Raw genomic sequence first — 22,623 nt, 5'->3', positions numbered from 1 at the left:
CGATGCCGTTGCACGTAGATAACGTACGTATGATAAACATGACGAATGCTATAATTTAATACCCGCTACTGGAATATGTCGTGGAAAATTATTAAAGTGCAAAATAAATTATTACAAGAGTACTATATATATGCATGCACATATAAAGGTGATGTTTTTATCGAAATCTAATATAACGCGAATAAGTTTGAGACTGTCGACTTTCATTGTCCAAATCGGAATGAAGTATGTATATTTATACAGAGTATGCACAGAAATTTACACTATATATGTAACTATATTTACTTGCGTGTCGCGATAAATTGCCAAATTCGTAAATCATGATATACGTGTTTCAAGCGAAAACCGCGGTGAATATATAGGTTTACTGAGGTCTTATCTTTATGAATGAGGATTCATCGTCCGCCATGCTTTTCCTGCTGTTTCTTTTCTCGGGCTTCAGTTTCGTCTCATAAATGTTTGCTCTAAACAATGCGACGAACAAAGACAAACAGTGCCTTAAGGCCCTTCATCTCATAACTTACAATCTTATTACTACATATGTTACATATTATTATTATTATTATTATTATTATATATTCTTGGTCTTGATACAAGAAAATGTAAAAACGGAAGATCCCTTCTTTGAAAAAATGGAAATACTCCGATAAATTCATGAAAATTTCTTTTTTCTGTTACAAAAAAAAACAGTTTCACAAAAGATAATAAAATAAAAAAGTGAAACAAGTATCGGGGTGTTCTGTTTCATGCTAAACATTGGATGTCCCTCCAAATTCGCGTTTTGTACGGTTGGCTTAAAGTGACAATTCTCTTCCGCTCTTTATAATGGAATTAGACTATAAAGCGAATATTTTGACAGGCGAGAACAAGTAGGGAAAACTGACCGAGTGAAAAGATTCGCGCGAGATTGCTGATGCTGGTTGGTTGCAACCGCAACAGCAGCAGCTACAGCTACACTCCGAGATATGGACGTTTGCCTTATAAGATGAGACAGGGCCTGGAGGGTAGGAAGAGGAGCGAGGGAAGGGTTGGGAGCGATGAGAGTCGTGATGCAGAGCGCGCACATTCCGCCTAACTTGCACACCTACAACGAATCTCGCGTTCCTTGCGAACACAATACGTTCAATTAAGAACTTTAAATTTCTTCTTTGTGTTAGTTTTGTGCAACTGTACTAAGACCTTAATATTTCGCTTCCGTTTATTTCGTTTATTTCTGTCTCAATTTTATCTTATTCTATTATGATATTTGTAGCACGACGAAACTCTATCTCGTTTGCATTTCACTTTTCGTTTTTCTTTTATTCAATTGTATTATCTTTGTAAATTGCACTACTATATATGTATATGCTACTATTGAAAAAATTTATTTCACCATTTATTACTAACTATTGTATATTTTGATGCCAGAATTGTCTAGTTAATGCTTTAACATCTCGTTCTTAACCCGTCCTGATTTCCAAAAAGAGGTACCAAACATTTTCATTATTTTTAACTATCGTCTAAATTCCAATTTTATTTCCGAGTGCATAAAGTTTAAAATTAATTGTTTTCGAGCAGATATTTTATTCCGAGCTACTGTTTATATTTGATGATGCACTTTGTTTCGAGATCTCAGAGGAGTTGCTCTGAATCAAGTTGTACGTACTACATCTTCACATTCCTCCTTTGCTTGTCCAAAAATATCTATGTTGTTAAAGCTACGTATTATAATCATTATTGAGTGTATCCACGTGCAAGTATATCTTTGATGATTATAAGGATGACTGGGATAATTGGTAGATAGAGGAAAAGGTAGAAATATAATACAGCTATTATATGTTCTTCCGATCCTCAAAATTGCACGTTTATATTTCACGGATGTCCATTATACTCATATTTTAAACGTTTCACGTTTATTCCAATGCAATGATACGAGATCATCATCGAAGTATCTCGTATTAAAAAAATTTTAAATTAAATAAAAATTGAAAACGCAACTTATGTATGTAATTAATGTTTACTAGAACAAGAATGCGCTGTTCAAATCTCTGCGATAAGAGAATGAATCCATAATATTCTCATACATTCAAATTAATCACGCAACGTTGCACGAGTCAGAGCGGCAGTTGGCGCGAGCAAAATGAGGAATCCCATCGTCAACCGGATCGCCGGTGCAGAGGCGTAAAAACGTGTCACGCACGCTTCACGCATGTGGAGAGCAAGAAGGAGGTAGCCGGTTTCTGAAATCTTGCCGCGGCGATCTCGTTTCGTTCGCCAAGCGTTAACCTCGAAGTTACGTGGCGGCGGCAGTTGTGCGTCCGAAAGGATAAAAAGAGAGCGAAAAAAGAGAAGAGAATACACCGCGAGAGAAATATAATGAGCCGTACGTGACTTTAATAAGGGAACGAGGCGACTCGACCGGTTCCCCTAGTCCCGAGACGCAATCGCTACCGAGAAATATTATTTAATCTCGTCGCGGATTTAACGAGCATCGCTCATTAAGGGATTAATTAATGGAATTCGCTGCGCGAACGGAGGCTTCTGGGCGGAAGTTTGTTCGGGACGAAAATAATGGGATCGTTGAAACTTCAAACGGCGGTGTATCTATACGCGTTCCCACACGCTAACTTCAGTGTGTTCCAGCAAAGTATCCGTTCGGCTTGCGAAGTTGTTCGTGTGAAGATTATAATGTACGTATATTAAACTTTACCTATCCGCATATCACGCCCTAATTCCCTTCAATCGCCATACGTTGTACATTATTATTAGACCAAGTTTGATATAGCCATAAGCGAGTTTAACTTAACCGTGTACAGAAATTTCTCTTATACCTTTAATTTATATTATACACGTTATTTCTACAGTTATACGCAAATACGCAAAACTTCGCAATCATTATACTAAATGAAGAATCTCATGATTATCTTTTGCTGCGAGAGAGGAAACGAAGAGAGCGCCACGTATCGCCATACGTTGAAGAGCGACCAACCATTTTTGCCCGGTCTCGAGAGCGTACAGGGCTCTCGGGAATTTCGATACAATGCGAAAGTCGCAGAGGATGTGGGACGGCTCGAAGCCGGAGAACAGAGGTAGCGGTAGTTGAGGGGCAGGGAGGCAGCAGGAAAGGGTTGCACGAAGCCGTAGAGAAGAGGTAAAACTACACGGCCTCGCCGAGGCTGAGTCAGCCCAAGTCGACTTTACACTGGCGCTTGTTACAGCCGGAGATACGGGGGACGAGCAAGGATAAGAGGGACATAGGAGGATGTAGACATAGAAGGAGGGAGGACGGAAGAGAGAGCGGGTCTCCGCAATCCTTCTCTATCCGCCGACTAAAACTCTAAGTCTCTATCTATCTGTTTCCTCGCGCGAGCTGCAACGACATTTTCCTCTCCCTCTCGCCCGAGACAGCCCTCCTCGTCGCCGATGTAAGCCAGTTTCGCCCTGAGGATTCGCGTCCTAAGCCGGGGCTCGTTAAGAGCTGGCAGATTTGATCCTTTGTATCGTCCCCGCTACCCGCTCTAAGGCCATCCGGTCGCACTCACTCGTGGACTCTCATTCGGCGGTCTTGCGGATAACGGGAAATAACGAAAACAATTATTAAGGATTTCCACTGCACTGTCGTTATCCAAGTACGAAGAAAGTATCGCGCAAGAGACGAAAAAGAGAGAGAGAGAGAGAGAGAGAGAGAGAAGAAGAAACAAATGTATGTCCTTTACCTTGCTGGATTAAGTTCCAGGAGGGTTATGGATCGCGTGAGTGTAGAAGAGGATGATATCGTAAAAAGACGGATTAATCGTGGTGAACGCTTCAACCATCGTTTCTTGCCTGAACTCTACTTGCCACCCATGTAATAGCACGGCGCTACGATAGCTGCGATTAATTTCTTTTTGTCGCGACCAGCATCGTGGCCTCCAAAGTATCTGAGGAGCCTCGTCAGACACGGAGGGTTCCGTAAGCGCCGGCTAAGATTTTCCTCAAGGGCTCGGTATAGCCTCCTCCTTCTGTTCTTTTTCGAGAAGCACGACCGCGATTAATTTTCCATCCGTAGCGTTTTGATAAAACACCAACAGACATTACCGCCTAACAGGTTCACAGCCGAATGAAATTGTTTATGTTAAACTATAATAAAAAATGTAAAATAATTACATTTAATAATATCAAGGTATAAACAACTCGCATGGATTTACCGCTTTCTCTTGGAACTTTATACTTTATTTTTTATTTTTGCGCGTTGATATACTAGTTCTTGTTTATGTACTAGTAGGTATTATTACAAGCAATCCCTTCATTGTCCTGTTATCGTGTAATTATATAAACTGCTATTTTTCTCCCTTTTTCGTCTTCATTCGCTCGGGGTTGTCACAAATTCCTCATCCTAAAATTCCATAACTTTTCCCTAATTGCCAGATAAAATTTCACAATTTTCTCTTACTCCAATAATATTTTAAAATTTTTTGCATTTTCATCTTGATTTGGAAAGCGTTAAATATTTTATCGAGAAATTAATTTAACATAACAATGTAAATTATTATTAATGTGGCTGGTTCTGCTTGCATTTTTAATTGTTAAGTGGGTAGGATTCCAAAACTGCGTAGGTGTGATGTACGTACATACATTAAACTTCTTTAAAGCAAAAAATTTTAATTTTTCAGAAAACTGCAAAATTCCCTGTCTTTTTCCTGATTTCTCTGACGTTTTCAATTTCCCTGGCATTTTCCTCATTTTCATTTTTGCGGCAACCTTGTTACAATAACATACAGCAACATTTAGTGGAATATCGGTAGAAAGCCACGGTCTCTCTCATCGCGACCTTCGTTAACGCGCGATACCGATTTTACCGGACCCGGCTGTCGTAACGAGTCTATCAATAACGATCCAAATAACTCGCGGTAATAATAGAGGGTGAGAGAAGATCGGGCTGACGGCGTGGCACGATAAACGTCAGTCCCGGGCCACTTGAGCGATCTCGACACTCGCGTGGCTTCCCACACGCTAGCGTGAAAGCGACGGACAGCCGCTGACGGTATTTAAAGTGTTCGCATCGACAAGTGCAACGGCACGGGCGCCCCGACCGGCTGCTGTCGGGGGTTTCCTTCGATTATCGACAAGGAAACTTCACACGGCCTCCGTTTCCGTTTTCTCACGGCGCGATTACCACTCGCCCTCGATTGCGGGGTTCACCTGTACATGCGCGATACTTGCTGTGACACAGAAAGTACTGAAATAGGAAAGTACTGTAATATGGTGAACTTAAATGGAGATTATTTGATAAAACAAAAAAACCCGCTCATCATCAACAAAACTGCAAAATAACATATGAAAATACGATAAAGTTAACGTACCTATCTGGTATCGCGATAGTAGAATAAACCGTTGTATATCACAAAACTATCAAATCATAAAATGACGTCGGCAATAGAACACGTACGTGAAGCAGATTATTGCTGACGCATGATCAGCAAAAAGCGCTCGCGGTGTAGTTATCGCGGAGCTCACGTTACGTCGCGGCATAGAGAGGCATATATTAAAGACCGGTTGTTGGCTCTTCTAGTCAATTTATATGGTAGTTAAGCTCATCACAGCGAACCAATTACAATGTAGTACTCGCATTCAGAAAACGCACTAGGATCTCTCTACCGCAGTAGTTATAAGTCCGGGAGATGAGCGCGGAACTGTATATCGAGCATTCATGTAGCACTCTCCTCGTAACTTGTTGGATCGAATTAATTAAAATCGATTATTTCTCACACAAGCGGCGATAATTGCACGCGCAATTAAAATACGGATATAATGAAAAAGATTAACTTTTCTTGTGCATGGTAAATTCGATCGGTCGCACCACTTGAATTAGTATCGTATTAAAAAGACTTTTGTATAAAAGTATCTAAATGCAATGGCATAATAAAATCAATTTTAATAATGAAATAATACATTAAACTGTTCTGTTAACGTGACAATATTATTATTAAGTAGTCAGTCGTTTAAAATATTTATGTAACTTTTACATAAATTAATTAAACCTTGCCAATTCGTGCGTGACTAATCTCGTAGTGCAAGCAAGCAAATTCGTTATTGAAATCTTCTTCGTTCCTTCGATAAAGCTGCTGTGACATACAAGTCAAATTTAATTATTCAATAGATTATAATTAATGCAAATTTCAGCTATCATATGTAAACTGAAAACAAGTATTTGAATAACAAGAATTTGAATAATCGAACGCATTTCAATTACCAACTTCTCATTAGACAATTTTCAGGTTGTTTCCTAAATAGATATTTTTCCACGTGCCTACTGTAAGATTGAATGATAGCATTAAAAATTAAAAGGCGGTTGTCTTTATTTATCGCATTGACCATTAAAAGGACGCCCAACATGTACCGAGCCGAAAGACAAAGCCGGTGTATCGATAATTGGCTTAGCCGCAACACGATCGATGAGTCGTACCGTCGTCGTACAGAACAGCCAATAGAAGTTGAACCCAATTTGGCGGACCCCGGTAACTTTCTCTCGCACACCACGGCATCGCGGCGTTTCGGCAAATCCTCGTTTCGCTCGCAGAAACTTATTCCACTGCGTCTAATTCCGACTAATTGCGAATTAATGGCATTCTGCCGCTGCTGTCTCGAAAGTAAAATATTACGCCGATAGCCATGATTTGCTTTCGCCATTTAGCTAACTGCCTGTCAATTTTCTCATCTAAACGATCTTTATCCCTTCTCCCTCGGGGCAACCTGCGCGTTGTAAGACAGCCGCACGAATCCAATTCTGTGGAGTCCAATTTGTAAAATAAGCAAATTTATCGTCATGCTTAAAACAGTCAAGACATTTGAATTATAATTAGGTTTCGCTCGTTTTTTGCAACGCAAAGTATGAAGAAACGACGATTTAAATCGAGCGATAATAAGATTTCTTTATATAAAATAAAATCAAACGTTTCGGAACTCACGGGTCCTCTTTCAGCGATTCTCGAAGATGTTACAAAGTCAAAGATGAATAATCTTACGGTCTAAGCGACGTGATGTGGTACAATTGTTTCGAAGAAGTTGATTCTCCTGTTTTTACGATAAATTCGAATTTATATGTTCGTTTCGAAGTAGAACGAACAAGCGCGCAACTTTCGATAGACATCCGAATGTATCAATATTTCCGTTTCGAAACTTCGTGTAGTATTAGTCACAGCGTGCAATTTCGAAAACGTATTTTGTGTATTTACCGTGACTGTCCATTGTTCTCCGATTTATCGATACCGTTCCAGCAGTAACCGTCTCGCTTTAAATTGCCATATAAAGCGACAATCAATTACAGTTACGTATCTCCGACGCTCGCGACCGTCGGATTGCTCCGTTTTGGCATAATCGCCGACGGTCGACGTTATTTATCGATAGATCGTATTTTACGGCTCAATAACTGCGCGCGCGCGCGCCGCGAATTTGCATGCGTATCGGATCGCTTGTCATGCTCATATCAGCTCGCGATAACGGAGCGGCATATTTGAAGGGTTCGCGATTTTCGCGCGAAGCCTCTCGCGATATTAATCTGCCCATCGAATCAATCCCCCCCCCCCCTCTCTCTCTCTCTCTCTCTAGCTTTCTCAGTAATTATTATTTTACGCGGGTCGCGCATTTGACTCGCCGGATGGATTCTACAGAATAATCATGATAATTGAGCCAAATTATGTATGTCGGTATTATTTGCCGGTGTATTAGGTCACAGTTGGTCGATAACACGCGAATACATTTTTAATCGCATTTCGTCGATCGCACAAACTACTTCCCGATAATTCTATATTAATGTGTGTAGAACGAAGTCACGCACATAAATGTTTCAACTATTTCGCAACGGGAAAATTGTGTCGTTCTAAAGTGAAACCGTAATCGATAAATTCGTCAACGCTGCGGACTTGAAATAACATGCAAATTATTATACATATAGCGAGTATATACTACTTTTTATATGTAATTATTGCCGCGATATAATTATCACTTATTACTGATATTCTCCCGCTACGCAGCTGTATTGATTTAGAATATCAATTCCTGGATTACCCTCTTCGCAGAAAATCTCGTTTTCAGCGAGCCATAATTATTTCTACGATTTATATTTTTGGTAAGAGCGCAACGTTTTGCTGTAAGTGCTTCGTTGCTTCATTTTCCTCTCGGCGCATGTGTAATCCATTAGCCGCAAAGACACTAAAAAAAAAAAAAGCGTGGTTCTTTTAACGGTCTGAAAAAGGGAGTTAAAGAGCGGTAGAAGCAGTGTCGCGGTACAAAACAACCATCTGCCACTTTCCAAGGAAGTCACGAAGAAACGCTTCCGGCGTATTTGCATCACCGTTTCTCGTAAACGGCTACGAAAAAGAGTCGTGCGCCGCGCTCGATCGAGATTATCCACTTTCAATCTACGTGTAATAACAAATTCGATGTTTGAACTTATTTATCGGTGCTCGCATCGCCAGCGAAGCGAGATTGAGACTAAAAAAAACACGAGAATCAGAAAAAATGTCTTTATTAAAAACGTCATTGGACTAAAGACTACAAATTGATTGATTGTAATGAACTATTTAAAAGTATAAATGTCATCCACGAAATCTCATTTACAGCTCCAATCAAATACCAATATTTCGGAAATTGATTGACAACACGTGTACGATTTCGTTATTACGAAGCCGGCAAATATACTCATCGTGTTTTTGGAAAGATCAGAAGTTCATCGATTAATTAGTCATCCGAGAAGCGAGTTCTTTTCGCGTCTCCAAAGAGAAGTAATCAATCTCTTACAGTCGATCATTTCAGCTCTGCTGCCTTTTTCCAATACGACGATTCGGTAGGACGGCAATAAAACAGGAATAAGAAGACACGTCGTTAAACGATTCTCCGGCGCACATATAATACGGTAGTCGTGGGATAATAATTCCGGTGGTCCCAATAGAGAACCCTCGTTCACGCCTCACGTATGGGAATTTCGACAGTATCGCGTCGCCGATCGGCAGGATCTAACTGACCGGGAAAGCAACTATCTTTCGTTCATCGAACCGATGCGTAATAAGTGCCGATCTATAACCACGAGACGCGAGGCACGATCTATCATCCGCGAGCTTCAGCCCAGTTCTCCTACCCATTCTTTCTCTGACCTGCCCCCATTGCTGGTTCATATTGTTTCTCGCGTGATTGCTTCTCAATCGGTCCAGCTGGGCGATACAATCTTCTCCAAGTTCATCTCGCGAGCGTACATGCATCCCGACAATCGATAATGTCCATTGAAATATCGAAGTGAAACGACGGACTAATTGAATTTTTTCAGGAAAACGGAAAGGAGCGATCTCCGCGTATTGAATTCCTCAAATTCAACATTAACTTTCCGAGTTCTTATGTAAGAAATTATAATTATGTCAAATCATGCGCGTTTAACCCTTCAATTTAACCCTTCAATTGTCTATTGATTTACGTCAGTTATGTTGTACAACGACTATAGCGTTCCTATAAATATCGTGGATATACCGTTCTAGGTAGAATAATAGGAGATATTACTTCTGATTAAGCGCAATCGTTACATCATGATGATCATCCGCCATTAGAGTTCCAAATAAAGCGTTACGTTATCTTGAAATATATGCATTATTGATCCGCATGGTTGAACAATGAAGAAGACACGATTGAACGATTTTATATAATTACACGTATGTTATCTTATGGAAAAATGCGGCCATATTCCTCTCTCTAAAGAACCTTAATGGCGGTGGAGAAGGCGTGTCCTGCATATGGTCACTGTAGCGTCACGAAACGCGTGTGTGGTTACCTCACATTTGATACTAATAGGCTACCCGACTAAATCAGCATCACAATGCTGTCGGGAAATTTTTCTGATCGTTATACGGTAAAACGAAACGAATAGAATAATGTCGCGGTCGCTAAAAGTGATTCCAGCAGCTACAGCTATATATATATATATATACCGTGTGAGCGATACGTTAAGGGACTTGGCAATGTTATGCCAACAAAAGGAAAGAGATGAACTCCGGGACATTGTTCCGGAATTCCTTCCGGGCATACGGAGCGCGAGGCGATCCCAAGAGTTCGTTCCGAATGCCATAACACCCCAGCCACTCGGGGTTCTGACCCGGTAAGCACCCAGCGCGAACGCGAGGATGGAATCAACTTGGCCGGAGGCTCATCGTCGAGACGACGATCCTCAGCCGCCGCAATTTCGCGCATTCGCTCCGCCACGGATTTCCATCGTGACTCCACAGAAGGAGTGAGGGGGGATGGTGTGGGCAGAAGGGTTCAAACAGTGCCGCGACAGCATTCGCGAGCGCCAGTCGTACGCGCGCCCACACATACACACGCTCACGCACGCACATGAACATACATTCCGTACCACACGTATATATACACGCGACTGCATTTACGCTGAATCCTATTTGCCTCGGCTAAAATCGCATCGGGGAGAATCCCGTGGCAGGAGTGCCTTGGGAATATCCCCCCCCCTCCCCGCCGTGTCGCCGCCGCTTCGTATCCCACCTCTCCGCAATGGTGCATCGCCGCCGCCATATGCAGATGCATCGTTAGCATTTTTACGCAAGGACGTCGCGCCAGCGGGCTTTTATCATTTTCTCGTTTTTTTCCCGCGTCGCGCACCCCTGTCGCGCCGGCAAAAGGTGATTTAACCCCTCGCGTCCCGGCAACTATATCTGCGGGGATTGGATAATACCGATGTCTGTGAACCGAAGGTACACGTATGTGTACCTAAAGACCAATTCAGCCAATACCGATCGATTGTATTGCTGATTAGAGACTTACTAAATAACGTTATTTCGGCTCATTGTACAATCATGAGAGAGAGAGAGAGAGAGAGAGAGAGTTATGGCCGGCAGTATTATTATACATAGCAGCGATCGAGGAAAGGCACACAGCTGGGGAAAGTTTGTTGGAAAAAGTACGATCTGAAAAAAGTGTTGGTCAAGTTCTGACTTTTTGCGATCTCTAGGAAGTTACATCCAATCAGAATTCGTCCGTCATATACTATACTAACTGCGAACTGGAACAAAGAGCACCTAACTACGGTTCATTACTATAGTTACTATAGTTAAGATCCAGTAAAAAGCGATTGTGTGTCTAACAGCACGGCGCTATAGATATGATCTACAAAACGGGGTAACTACAGTCACTGGCCAAGCACGTGAGGCGCGTCTGATGTGTCAAGAGACACGTAGCCAGCTATTTGCAGATTACACTATACAAGATTACGTATGCACGCTTATACCCTTTGACTAGTATATACGACGATGTGATGTTTCCCCAGTTACTTTAACGAGACATTACGCTTTATACGCGACACAATACCAGATATTAAAAATCTCATCTCTGTCCTCGTAAATCAGGCGTAAAGGCTCGAGCCGCACGGCTTGGCGTCGGTCGTGAAGGGCGCGGATATAAAAATCCCCGGCATTAATCCATCGCTCGTCGCCTATCGGCCGCGTTATTAAAATGCAAAGCGACGAAAGCGCTCTGCGCGGAGTGTGCGACGATACAAATCGACAACAAAAGATATGCCGCGAGGGAAAACCGCGCCCGCGAGATATTTTAATAAAGCTGCCTGCGATTATTGCGCGCGCCACCCGCCCGCGCGCCGCGCCGTCCGACGTTGCCGCAAAATAATACGCGCGGAACCTAACGAATTAAACACCTCGCAATTGGACGCAATTATTTGGTCTCGTTGAAAATGCAATCTGCCGGCGTATTACGGGAGATTATGATTATGCGGAACGAGAGCGCGAGCGAGGCGTGCACGCGATTGCGCGCACTTGACGTAGAAATTACCGAATGCGCAATTCGCGCTTTATTTCGCGCTCTCGCTCATGTACGTGTATATAATCCCGCGAGTCTTCTATGATTTAGCGATATCTCTCTGTTGCCGCCGACTTTATTAATTCATCCTGTTATTTGCTCTATCCTGCTCTCTCTCCCTCTCTCTCCCACCTCCTTCTCCTCTTTCATTCGTTATTCCAGTTATGCGTACGAATTTCACGAATAGCGCACTGCGACTACAGCGATATACAATATACACACATTACGAGTTGCATCATTTATTCAGCAGTCAGCGTTGGACGCGCGTCTACAGCGAGATTCACCGCATGCAAAACAATCGACTAGAGTCGAACAAAACGTCGAATATCCCCATCCGAAAGAGCATTTTCGATCTCAATATCCGATTCGCAGGATCGCGCCGCGATCACTCAAACTTCTTATTATTTTCACTTTTAGTATAGCTGAACTGCGGGAGGAAAATCGTTCGTGCTCTCTGCCAGAAGGGAAACATACTCGAGCAACCTCGGAAATTTCTCAGCAACCTGCGATTGGCATCCGCATGTAATTCACATGGCATGCGCAATCAGAGTGATTCTGCTCGTTACACGCCGCAGTCCCCGGCGTGGACAAACGCTCGGGCATGCATATCGGATTGCAGCGGGGCGTCGCTCTCCGATGCGTATATATATCGCCCCCGCAAATGGTGGAATTAAAGTCGTGTATCGACCGGAGGGACGGCTGTGAGAGACGAGTAAGAAATCGAGCGGAGTAGCAGTCGTCCGGCTGGTCCGGATGCCCGCGGCTGGTCTGGTTCTAAGATTATGATCATAACGAAAAAGCTCCTCGCTCCCATTGGAGCGCCGGTCGTTCTCTCTCTCCCTCCCCCCCCTCTCTCTCTCCTCTTTTCACCCGCCCGACCGCTACCCCCCTTCTGCGCCCGCCGCCCTCCGTCTCTATCGACTCTCCTCTCTTTCACAGCGTATGAGAACGTCCGGCGACGCGGCTGCATCGTACAGGGCATTGCGCGGCGCACGGCATGCATTATGGAACGAGCGGGCAACGATTCTGCCGGAAAAATTGCGGACACGCGAGACGGACGCGATCTGCAGCCTGACTATCTCCTCTCCATCTATCCCATATCCAACGTGGAGCAGTGTTTCCCAATTTGTTACACGGCGACTGAATTCCTCGGAATACGTCATAGAGCTCGTAATTGCGGTCGACTTCAACGAAAGACCGCAATATTTTTTCTGTTCTCTAAACTACCGTTTCCTCGCGTGCGTAGACTTTCACATCAATCCATGTATGTGTGTCGTATCACGGAAGGAACGATTTTGCTGAAGCATCTAGAAATCTAGTTATAGATATAGGTCTGAAAATAATTTCCTTTACGGACCATCAAAAGAATTATGTAAGATGCTGAAACTAGTCACTACCGTTCCATGTTGTTTTAATGATTCCACAAAATTGTTTTCAGGTCTGTGTATGTGTAGCTAAATTTTTAAATACTTCAGCAAAACTGTCCTTTCCATGTATTTATGCGCAATCCATATGTCGTAAAGAAACGATACTAAAATGCCAAGTTATAAATTTCGACGATTCGCTTGCAAAACTTATATGTTGTCGACATGTTGCCGACTTAAAATTTTATCTCATTTCTGCGTAATAATAGTAACGCATATTTGAATTACAAAATCTTTCCTTTCGCTAGATTCAATCGAATTCAATTTTCGTAGAAGGGAAACGGTATTAAAGAGGCACTCATATGCAAGCTACAAGAAGAATACGGACAAATTAAATAAATAAATTCATGATACGAGGGACTATAAATTAAGTTTTCCATTTTTATTTTATTTGGCATTCCGGGGAACACCATTTGGGAAACACTGACATAAAGATACCTACGTAGATACCGATCTATGCGTTACCCACCTAACCACTCTCAGTCGACCCTCGCGATACTCGTCGTGGAAGATTGCTTTCCTATATCCCGTCCTCCCGGTTACGACTGCTTTCCATTTTGTAAGAAACGTCGGGAGGTCTCTATAATGTAAACGCGATGTGCCCGACGCTACCAATCACGGTCGCATAAATATAAGCAGCCCATTTGTTGCAGAAGCGAATTCGCTTTTATAAATATTTTTCAAATGAAGATGAACGAGAAATTACGCGTCTTTTCTTACTAATTTAAACGTCGTAAATGTTATAAATTATTGTAACAATTACGTCTACGTTTCAAGTTTTTATTACATTAACCGCATAATAAATCGTATGTTCTGCATTAATTATTTATATAGTATACCTAATGTATCACGTTGCATAATTAGTACCAAAATTATACGAAAAATAGTAAGAATCTGGTAAGTTTCTTTTATATTTTCGCTTGAATAGCTTTATCACAATATTCTTTGACTTCATAAAAATCTATCTGGTACAACGCGTTATAATCCCGCTGAGAAATTTAATAACGCCATGGCATTACACGCTCATACTGAAATAAAAATGGACAGAGGGAGCATTTGCGGTGTTCCTTTGACGCCTAACACGCAACGAAAAGCCAAGCGCAAAGTAGCTGCTGATAAATCTATGCGGGAGGGGGATAACTGGGGAATAATGGCGAAGCGAAATGAATGTTTCGTGGCGTGGTCGGTAAAAATACGGTAAAAAAAGCCTGTGCGACGCGATGACGAGCGCTCTCCCCTTTCTCAGCTGATTCAGTTCGCCCGCTACACGAAAGAGAACGGAAAAAAGGAAGATGAGGAAGAAGCGACGCACCTATCCCCTCGGCCATGTAGCAAAGAACCGGGACCAGAAACTGTCAACGGCTGCGTAACGCTGATGAAAGGGTGGATATAGCGTGTAATCCCCGTCGCGTCCGGTCTATGAAGAAGGAACCCGAGTTCCCAAACGCGCGACTAACGACGTTTTAAATTTACAAAAAAAAAGAAAAAAAAAGCGGCGGCCGAAAATAAGCGGCACCGTGGCTTGGCACAGAATTCTCGTGGCCGTTCATGTGGAAATCGCGCGAACTAGATTACGCCTGGCCCGGAGAAGCTTTTCTCTCTTTGGCGTGCCACGAACGCGTCGGCGGCGTCCCTTTGAATGACGCCTTGTTATTCAAAGAACCATCACCGCCGGCACTCACGTCGCACATGCACGCGGTATTAACTCCGAACTATTACGGCGGCGTCGGATCCAACCGCAGTGCGGACAGCTCATGATATATCCGGGGGAAGTTTGCGGATCTCGGCCTGGCTATCGCGGAATTAAATAGCGAAGTCGAAGCTACGTGATCGCGTCGGGAGTTCTTTTATTGAGTTCAGCGAAGATGATAGACTTCCCCCCTCCACGTTATCTACATCAATTCGATCTCGAGCGAGATCATCGTATAAGATAATTAAAAAATGATAATTTAACTTCCTTATTTGTAGCACTGAATTTTCTCGTTCGTCAAAAAGCCGCGATTTCTTTTTTCACGTAATTCTATACGACGGTTACAGATTGAATGTGCTCTGTATTTAAATTTGACGTATCATGTTTATTTAAAAAAAAAAAGAAGAGAGAGGAGAGACAGAGACTATATTAAATATCAGTAAGAGCTCTTGATTACAGCCGATGCGAACTGTGACCACATTTATGTAAATAGTCGCGCGGAATCTGTTCGTCGCAATGAAGATGAACAGCATCAATATGATAGGCAGCAGTTATGCGGGAACCACATTTTAGCGGAAAAATTACATAAAGCAATCGCCTCCGCGGGCGAGTCCTCGATGTACCGAGTGTCGTGCAAAATGAGAAGAACGCGTAATGACAGGCTGCTGGCTTTAGTGGGCATGATTGATAACTATCCGATGCGCCGATCGAAACGGGAGAGCCATTACTTATCTCCCGAATGACTACCATTAAACGCGTTCCATCGTCGATGTTGGCGTGCCAGAGCGGACTTTACAATATTCAAAGAGGGAACTCCACTCGATCAGTAGCACGGAAATAATTATTCTCGATTACTCTCGCCCCTCCCCCTCTCTTTCCCCCGCCCCCCTCCCTCCCTCCCCCCGGGGCACTTTGCGTACACAAGCAGGACGTCGGCGTGGTTGATTTAAATATCAGTGAGCTTTAATGTGAATGCTCTATGCGGTAACGATTTCCATTTGTAGCTCTCTGTGTGTGTCCGAAACAGAAATCAACGGTATAGGAATGTAGGATAATTTCTATTAAAGTGATAAATTGTAATAAATGGTAAATTTCGCATTGGCGACCTTGTTAAAAAGTCATTTAATAAACGAAAACTTAAGTACTTTAACGGATTAATTTTTAAAAATGTAACATTTATGAATAAAATTTTTCACGTATTTGAAATAATTCTTTATTTCAACAGAAATTAAATTTCCGTTATTTTATTAAACTAATATATTCTATGTTAAAACTTGGAAAGCTGCGCGGAACGTTTGTTTTTTCGTACGATTTCTCGTTTCAGAGATGCTATACTGAATTTTGCTATGTTCTTTTAGACATACCTATATTTAATGTAGATTAGATCGCCGTTTTTTCGAGGCGTGAATGTATATTTGTCCGTAATCGTGACGCGCGCGAGCGCACATCTATTCTTTAATACAGCCACGCGAGATGACCAAAAGAGATGCGCTGGTGACCGCAAGAAATCAGATATCATCTGTATAAAAAGATATTCACCTGAAGGTGAACCTGGCCGTTGTTATCGACCCATCCAATGACCATGTCAGCTCCGGCGCGACCATCGTCCTTCGTGAAACCGAGCCCAACGTAGCCGAGGGTCTTCACTTGAATCTCGAATGTAACGTCCTTCTCATCCGGCGTCCACAGCACCAAGAAATTGTTATCCAGGACAGCACTGTGCTTCCATTCGACGGAGACAACGCCGCTGACGACGAGCAAAAGAAGGAACGAACCGACCGCAGTCTTCATCTTTCCGTGCGGTGCTGTTCAAAACATCTGAAACAAGAGCGATGCATACCTGAGGCGACTGTCTTATTTACAGAGGTAATTTATGCTACTTAGAGATGTAATCCGCTTAATGGATAAGAGAACGAGGAATAATGTTTATTCACATAATGTATTCCGCATATTACAAGCAAGATACTCTCTCTGAGTTTCGCCAAATGCGGAATTTCATACAAAATTAAACGATTACAGACGACGTTCGTTGCATCATTAACGGTAATACAAACTGAAATTATTAAACATGATTTGATAAAAAGACTCATTGCTCGATTAAAGTTTTCATGTTAGATATATATTTTATATATATATATAATGAAAAGTTTAATAAATATCTACTGTAAAATATAATTTTGTACTGTTAAACGTTTTCGAGAAACAGCACGGTAATACAATAAAATGCTAAATGTAGAGAAACAATGTATACGGTACAGTGCAGGTGGTTGCATTTTCAAAGACAACAAAACCGTTGAACTTTCAAATGAGAGTAATATTGTACATGCCGATATTTTTCTTCAATATTGCAATAGTTGTATGTTTCGTGTCACTGTTGTTGCCCATTACCTACGCAACGGACGGTTTCGGAGATATCAGCTGTATTTAAACCGCAAATGATCGCTGGTGCATGGCTGTGTATTTGCGCATCTTGCACAGCCCTTGCTTTCTCACATAATTCACACGATAGCCGTACGCATCGTGTTTTATCGTCCTTAAGCACAATGCAACAGCCATTTACGCTTGCGCTCTACTTGAAACTGTTTCAACCTCTTTGCGGTCCACTTCCTTCTTTTTCACGCAAAAATACCGTATATCGCGCTAGTCAGAAAATAGAACCGCTTAAATTAGTCTTGCGTGAAAGTACAGCTATATTTCAAATTCTACTTCATTTCGAAAAATCATTTTCTGCTATGTCTAAATTTGGTTATGCGGAAAGACCGATTTTGCTGAAATATCTAAAATTACTCAGATACGGAAATAATTTTATTGGAAACTATCAAAATAACGTTGGAACCTAAAAAATGATTAGCGATGCTACAAAAAATTTTGATATTAGCAACCGGTTTAAATTTCCAATAAAATTACTCTGATAATTCAGCAAAATTTTTAGATCCGTATCCAGCATTATTTTAGCTCTTTCAATAAAATCGTTCTTTCCGCATACATATTATATTTATATTGTATGTAAAGTGTATGTTTATATAAACTTATAAATAAGAACACATATGTAACAACATTATTTTATAATCAAGTAACTTAAACAAAACTATAAAATATACAGTATTTTTCTTTAAAGTGAATACACGATAAATCAGAAATAAAGGTTAAACAGTCAAACTGGATCTTTAGTGCTGAATATAATTCTGTATGAATTTATACAAATCCAATACTGTAAACTGCACGCTGAATTTAACATTCAATCTTAAACATTTTAACAAAACTGAAGCAGTAATATCACAAATAAAATTGACGAGCAATTTAATTATATTGATGCTACAAATATCTTAGAAGAGAGATATTAATAAATAACACTATCATACACAATGGAAAACATCAATCATGTGTATACCGAACTTATTGCAAAACACTACGATCGTATACTCGATATCGTTATTCAAATCTCGTATGAAGAGCATATTAGATAAAATATTCAGATTGATCGAAAATCTCGTTTCCATATTTCGTCGAATCTCGTCAATTTTCATGAAGAATTTTTGCGAGCAAAGTATTAAGAACTTGTATTAAAACAAAATTAAAAAGAAAAGTATCAACAATATTACGACGTCCAACTCGTTTTAACCGTCAACGAAGTAATGCTTATATTCATAGCGCGGAAACATATCGGACGAGTAAGCCGTCTGCCTCGTTTTCCCAAGCAGAAATACTCATAAATAACGATCAACGTCACGATTAATTTATCCTCACGCCGGCGCGGTGCGGCGGTCGCTGCTCGCTATTGCATTTTCAAGAATCAGACAGGGCGGGCTTAATGGACCGCCATTCAACGAAGACATTATCGCCGATTCCCCGATAAAAATACTATTGACCTCTTTATCGGCGATAACGCTTTGTTTCTTCGGGCATAACGACGAACACGAGGTGGAGCAACGGAGGTTCGAGAGGAAACGCGAGAAAATTAAGTTTCCGGCGGAATGAATCCGCGAACAAAGAGAATTTCTCGTTTTACCGTGCGCGTGTCTCGAAAAAAGGATGGGCCGGATTGAGGTCGGCGGGATAGCCGCGCTACCGTTTATTTTGCATTTTCAGCAATCAGGCACGTCCCGCAAGGGGGAGAAAAAAAAAAGTCAATTTGTACTTGCGGAGTAAGCGCTTCGCGCCGAGCATGGCGCGAGTTAAGGGCGAGATTGCTGTAGAGGCTGCAGCTACCATCGCGCGCGCCATCCTCCTCGAGATCGCAGGTGTAGCTAAATACGCCGGGAATTTTTTGCAGTGAAATTTATTCGATTGAAAATATCGGGGAGAAACGCTATATTCGGACGTTTCAATAAATTGGTAAAAACGGGGAAATATTGGTGCATTGTTTGCGCGGATTGCGCAGTAGTTTCTGCCAGGCGACTAGTAAATTCCAGAATTGTTGAAATATATTTTAACAATGAATTTATTGAAACTAAAATTGGAAATATGGCAGATTCAGTTGAAAACAATAATCATTTATTATTATAACGAATGATCGAAATCATTTTCGATTCAAATGTAAATGAAGCTGCTTCATAAATAAACCCGAAGGGTATCAAGGTTCATATGGAATATATGTTTTTCTTCAAGCGTTACTACAAACATTCCGTTCATGTTTGTTACACAGCTTGTCGTTCACTCTGTACACGCTTTTTCAATACCTTTTTTTTTTTTGCATGGCGACCGCGAGAGAGCGGAGATGAGCGTGTTGGGGTGCGAGCTTCATCGAGATCATCGATCGCCAAAGTGCAGTGATAAAAATGCAAAATGCTGATCGCGTGCACCTGGCGTATCGCGACACGCACGTGCGCGACCTATAGAAGCGAAGTTGGGAGAGAGAGAGAGAGAGAGAGAGAAAGAGAGCCCCGAGGTGGGCTAAACCTCCCGACCAGGAATCGACCGCGGATCTGCAAACGATCGTTTCAATTAACGGCGACAATGGCGCGGTGCATCGACCGATTCGCCGCAAATAGTAAGCCAATCCGGCGTGTACACGCGCGGAAATCATCGACGAATTCGGCGCCAAACATCAGCCGCTGAACTGGTTTAATCCCTCGCGATCGCGCGCGGTTCGAACTGATGTTTACCGTTGCGGATATTTGCAACGGACGTAATTGTGCAATGAGTTTAACAGGATTACATTTTATACAAACGAATATGTGCGCCAAACAATATAGTTACTTGACATTAAAGACATTTGAAAAATAAACGCTCTTTTGATGCTAATTTTTCATAATCGCTAACGATTGTAATCAAGACGCGCAATAAGTTAACAAAATGTACATGTATCTCGAATAGAGAAATAATCTCGCTAACAATGAATGTTTTTCCTAAAATGGCAATCGAGATACGACAAAGATAGTAATAACTTTAATAAAATAACGCTCACGATCTACATAGTATAGAAAAAAAAAACGCAACGGTCAAATTAGAAGCCATGTGATTTAATGGGGGTCAAGGTGCCACGGCATTGCCGACAACGTGCATCGCAATTGGCCTGATTTACGGTACTGGCGCAGTAACCGCGAAATTAAAACCGATCGATTCAATCAGCAATAACGGGATATGCAATGCGCGGGATACGCGTATCAGAGGAGCGCGACGTTACGTGGAAATAATTGGACCGTTCGAACTTGCATACAAAGGAGTATCGTCGGCTAATTCTGCCGATTAACAAAACCGATGTATCGGCAATTGGATGCGTAACACGAGCTTACGCGAATTCCAACTAAGCGACATGAATTAAACATTTGATCGAGCCGTCATTAATGCGGTAATTTTAAAGGCAAGTCAGCAGGTACGAATGATCTAGTTGAAAATTATGTTGATCACTTTTTAGAAGGAAAAACCTTTCAACGTTTATGTAATAAATTCAAAAGTATCTAACTGTTTTATTATAGAATTGCCTGTGTATATATACGAAGAATATTGGATTACTTTAATATTACATTATAAAAAGTGCATTGTATAATTGTACCTACATTATATTTATAATATTGTGTATTCTGTCTTACAAGTTGTACTGTATAAAATACTTATTATTGTTATAGAGATATTCTAAGAAAGAATTTAAAGTTCATTTAAAGACTCACAATTATATGTGTGTACCTAATTCTTCAGTCATTAATCAAACAATTAATCAATTTAAAAATCAAATTAAAATTTCTTTCCTTTTACTAGAATGAAATATTATGGAAAAAATTATTTTTAATAAAAGTTTCGCTATTGCTCCATTAACCAGTTAAAAACTGTTGTTGCAGAATGTTCATTTCCACCACGAAAAATCGTAAATACACGGACGGCACAGTACGGTGTGTTATGGCACATTATTCTTTAATTATTAATTATCAAACATTGTTAGCTAATTTTAAAAACGCAATTAAAATTTGTCTTTACTAGAATTAAAGTTAATTATAAAATTTGTTTTTAAAACAGCTACAGAATTATGGGGGGGGGAGGGAAAAAAATAGTTTTCAATAAAAGTTCCGCTGTCGTTCCACCAACGGCCAGTTAAAAATACTGTTGCTCGCGTTCATTTCCACCACGGAGCATCGTAAATCCACGGGCTGGCGCACTGTCGCCGTATAACTTCTCCTATGTTTAATCCTCTTTGGCTTATCCAATGACTATCCGCCAACGTTGAAACGATCAGCGGCCCGAAAACAATCGATGCAATTAACAGTAGCGGCGCGTGCGACTCACGAAACGTCCCGTCGAGGTGATGCATCGGTTGCAGCAGCTGCCCGAACCGCTCCAGCGCACCGGAGAAACGCCGACTCAAATTGAGAGGACACAGCGGAGGCGCAACCAAAAGGGTGAACGCGGACACCATACCGGGCGAAAGGGATGTAGCAAAAGGGACGAATAACGCAGCGCAGCGCGGCTCGAAGAGGATGAAACTACACGCGGATACGGTTTGATTTGCGGCGTGTCGTTCAGTCGATTGCTCTCCAATTGCATCCTGGCACCGGCGGCATCAGCCTGGCACGGTTTCTCTTATACAGGGTGTTCCGCTAAGGTTCGCATCAAATGTAGAATTCTACGAAAAGCTCGCGATACATTTTTTTTTATAATTCTAGAATTTTTACTTTAACTACGCTAACTAAGATTTTACCCAATTGCTCGAAAAAAAAAAACTTCTGTTATACATTGCGTTCCTCTAACATTTCAATTTCAAAATGTTTCAATGCTTCAGAGTATCTTTCGCAATATAGATTTATGTATAAATGTTCATTCATACACGGAAAAATTTACTAAAGTATTCAAAAATTCATATCTCCAGATATAAATTTGCAACCTGTGTTGAATAATCATAATAATTATGTTATGTAGAATACTCGAGCCGGTTACTAGAATGTACAAATTTTCTCTAACATTCCTCAAGTTTCCTACATAATTATTTTGATATCGTAGTTTAACAAAATTGTTTTCAGATCCGTACCGTAGCTAAATTTTTAAACAATTCAACAAAATAATTGTTTCCGTATAACATGAAAATGAGTGACTATAATTTTATATTATTTTGCATGTATATGTGCCAAAATAAAGTAAAAAGGTTAAACTATATTTGCGATACATGTCGAACTAATCTTTTTTGGAGAAATGAACTGCGAGATTTAAATAAATAATTAATTTAATTATTGTGTTAATTAATAATATATAAATAAA

At 41.1% G+C, this 22,623-nt stretch overlaps 1 protein-coding gene across 1 annotated transcript in view; it reads right to left on the bottom strand.

The window, feature by feature from the left end:
• The window catches only part of olf413 (DBH like monooxygenase olf413), a 103,501-nt gene extending 86,767 nt beyond the window's left edge, over positions 1–16,734 (bottom strand). The window contains exon 1 of the mRNA XM_018538931.1: positions 16,477–16,734. Within this exon, the coding sequence (XP_018394433.1) occupies positions 16,477–16,728 (252 nt within the window). The 5' untranslated portion in view covers positions 16,729–16,734. The remainder of the gene's footprint in view (positions 1–16,476) is intronic.
• Between the last annotated feature and the right edge of the window lie 5,889 nt (positions 16,735–22,623).

The sequence above is a fragment of the Cyphomyrmex costatus genome, unplaced genomic scaffold (genome assembly GCF_001594065.2).
Source record: "Cyphomyrmex costatus isolate MS0001 unplaced genomic scaffold, Ccosl1.0 scaffold2, whole genome shotgun sequence".
Taxonomy (NCBI): domain Eukaryota; kingdom Metazoa; phylum Arthropoda; class Insecta; order Hymenoptera; family Formicidae; genus Cyphomyrmex; species Cyphomyrmex costatus.
The sequence above is the reverse complement of the archived record's forward strand: the minus strand, read 5'-3'. Positions and strand labels throughout refer to the sequence as shown.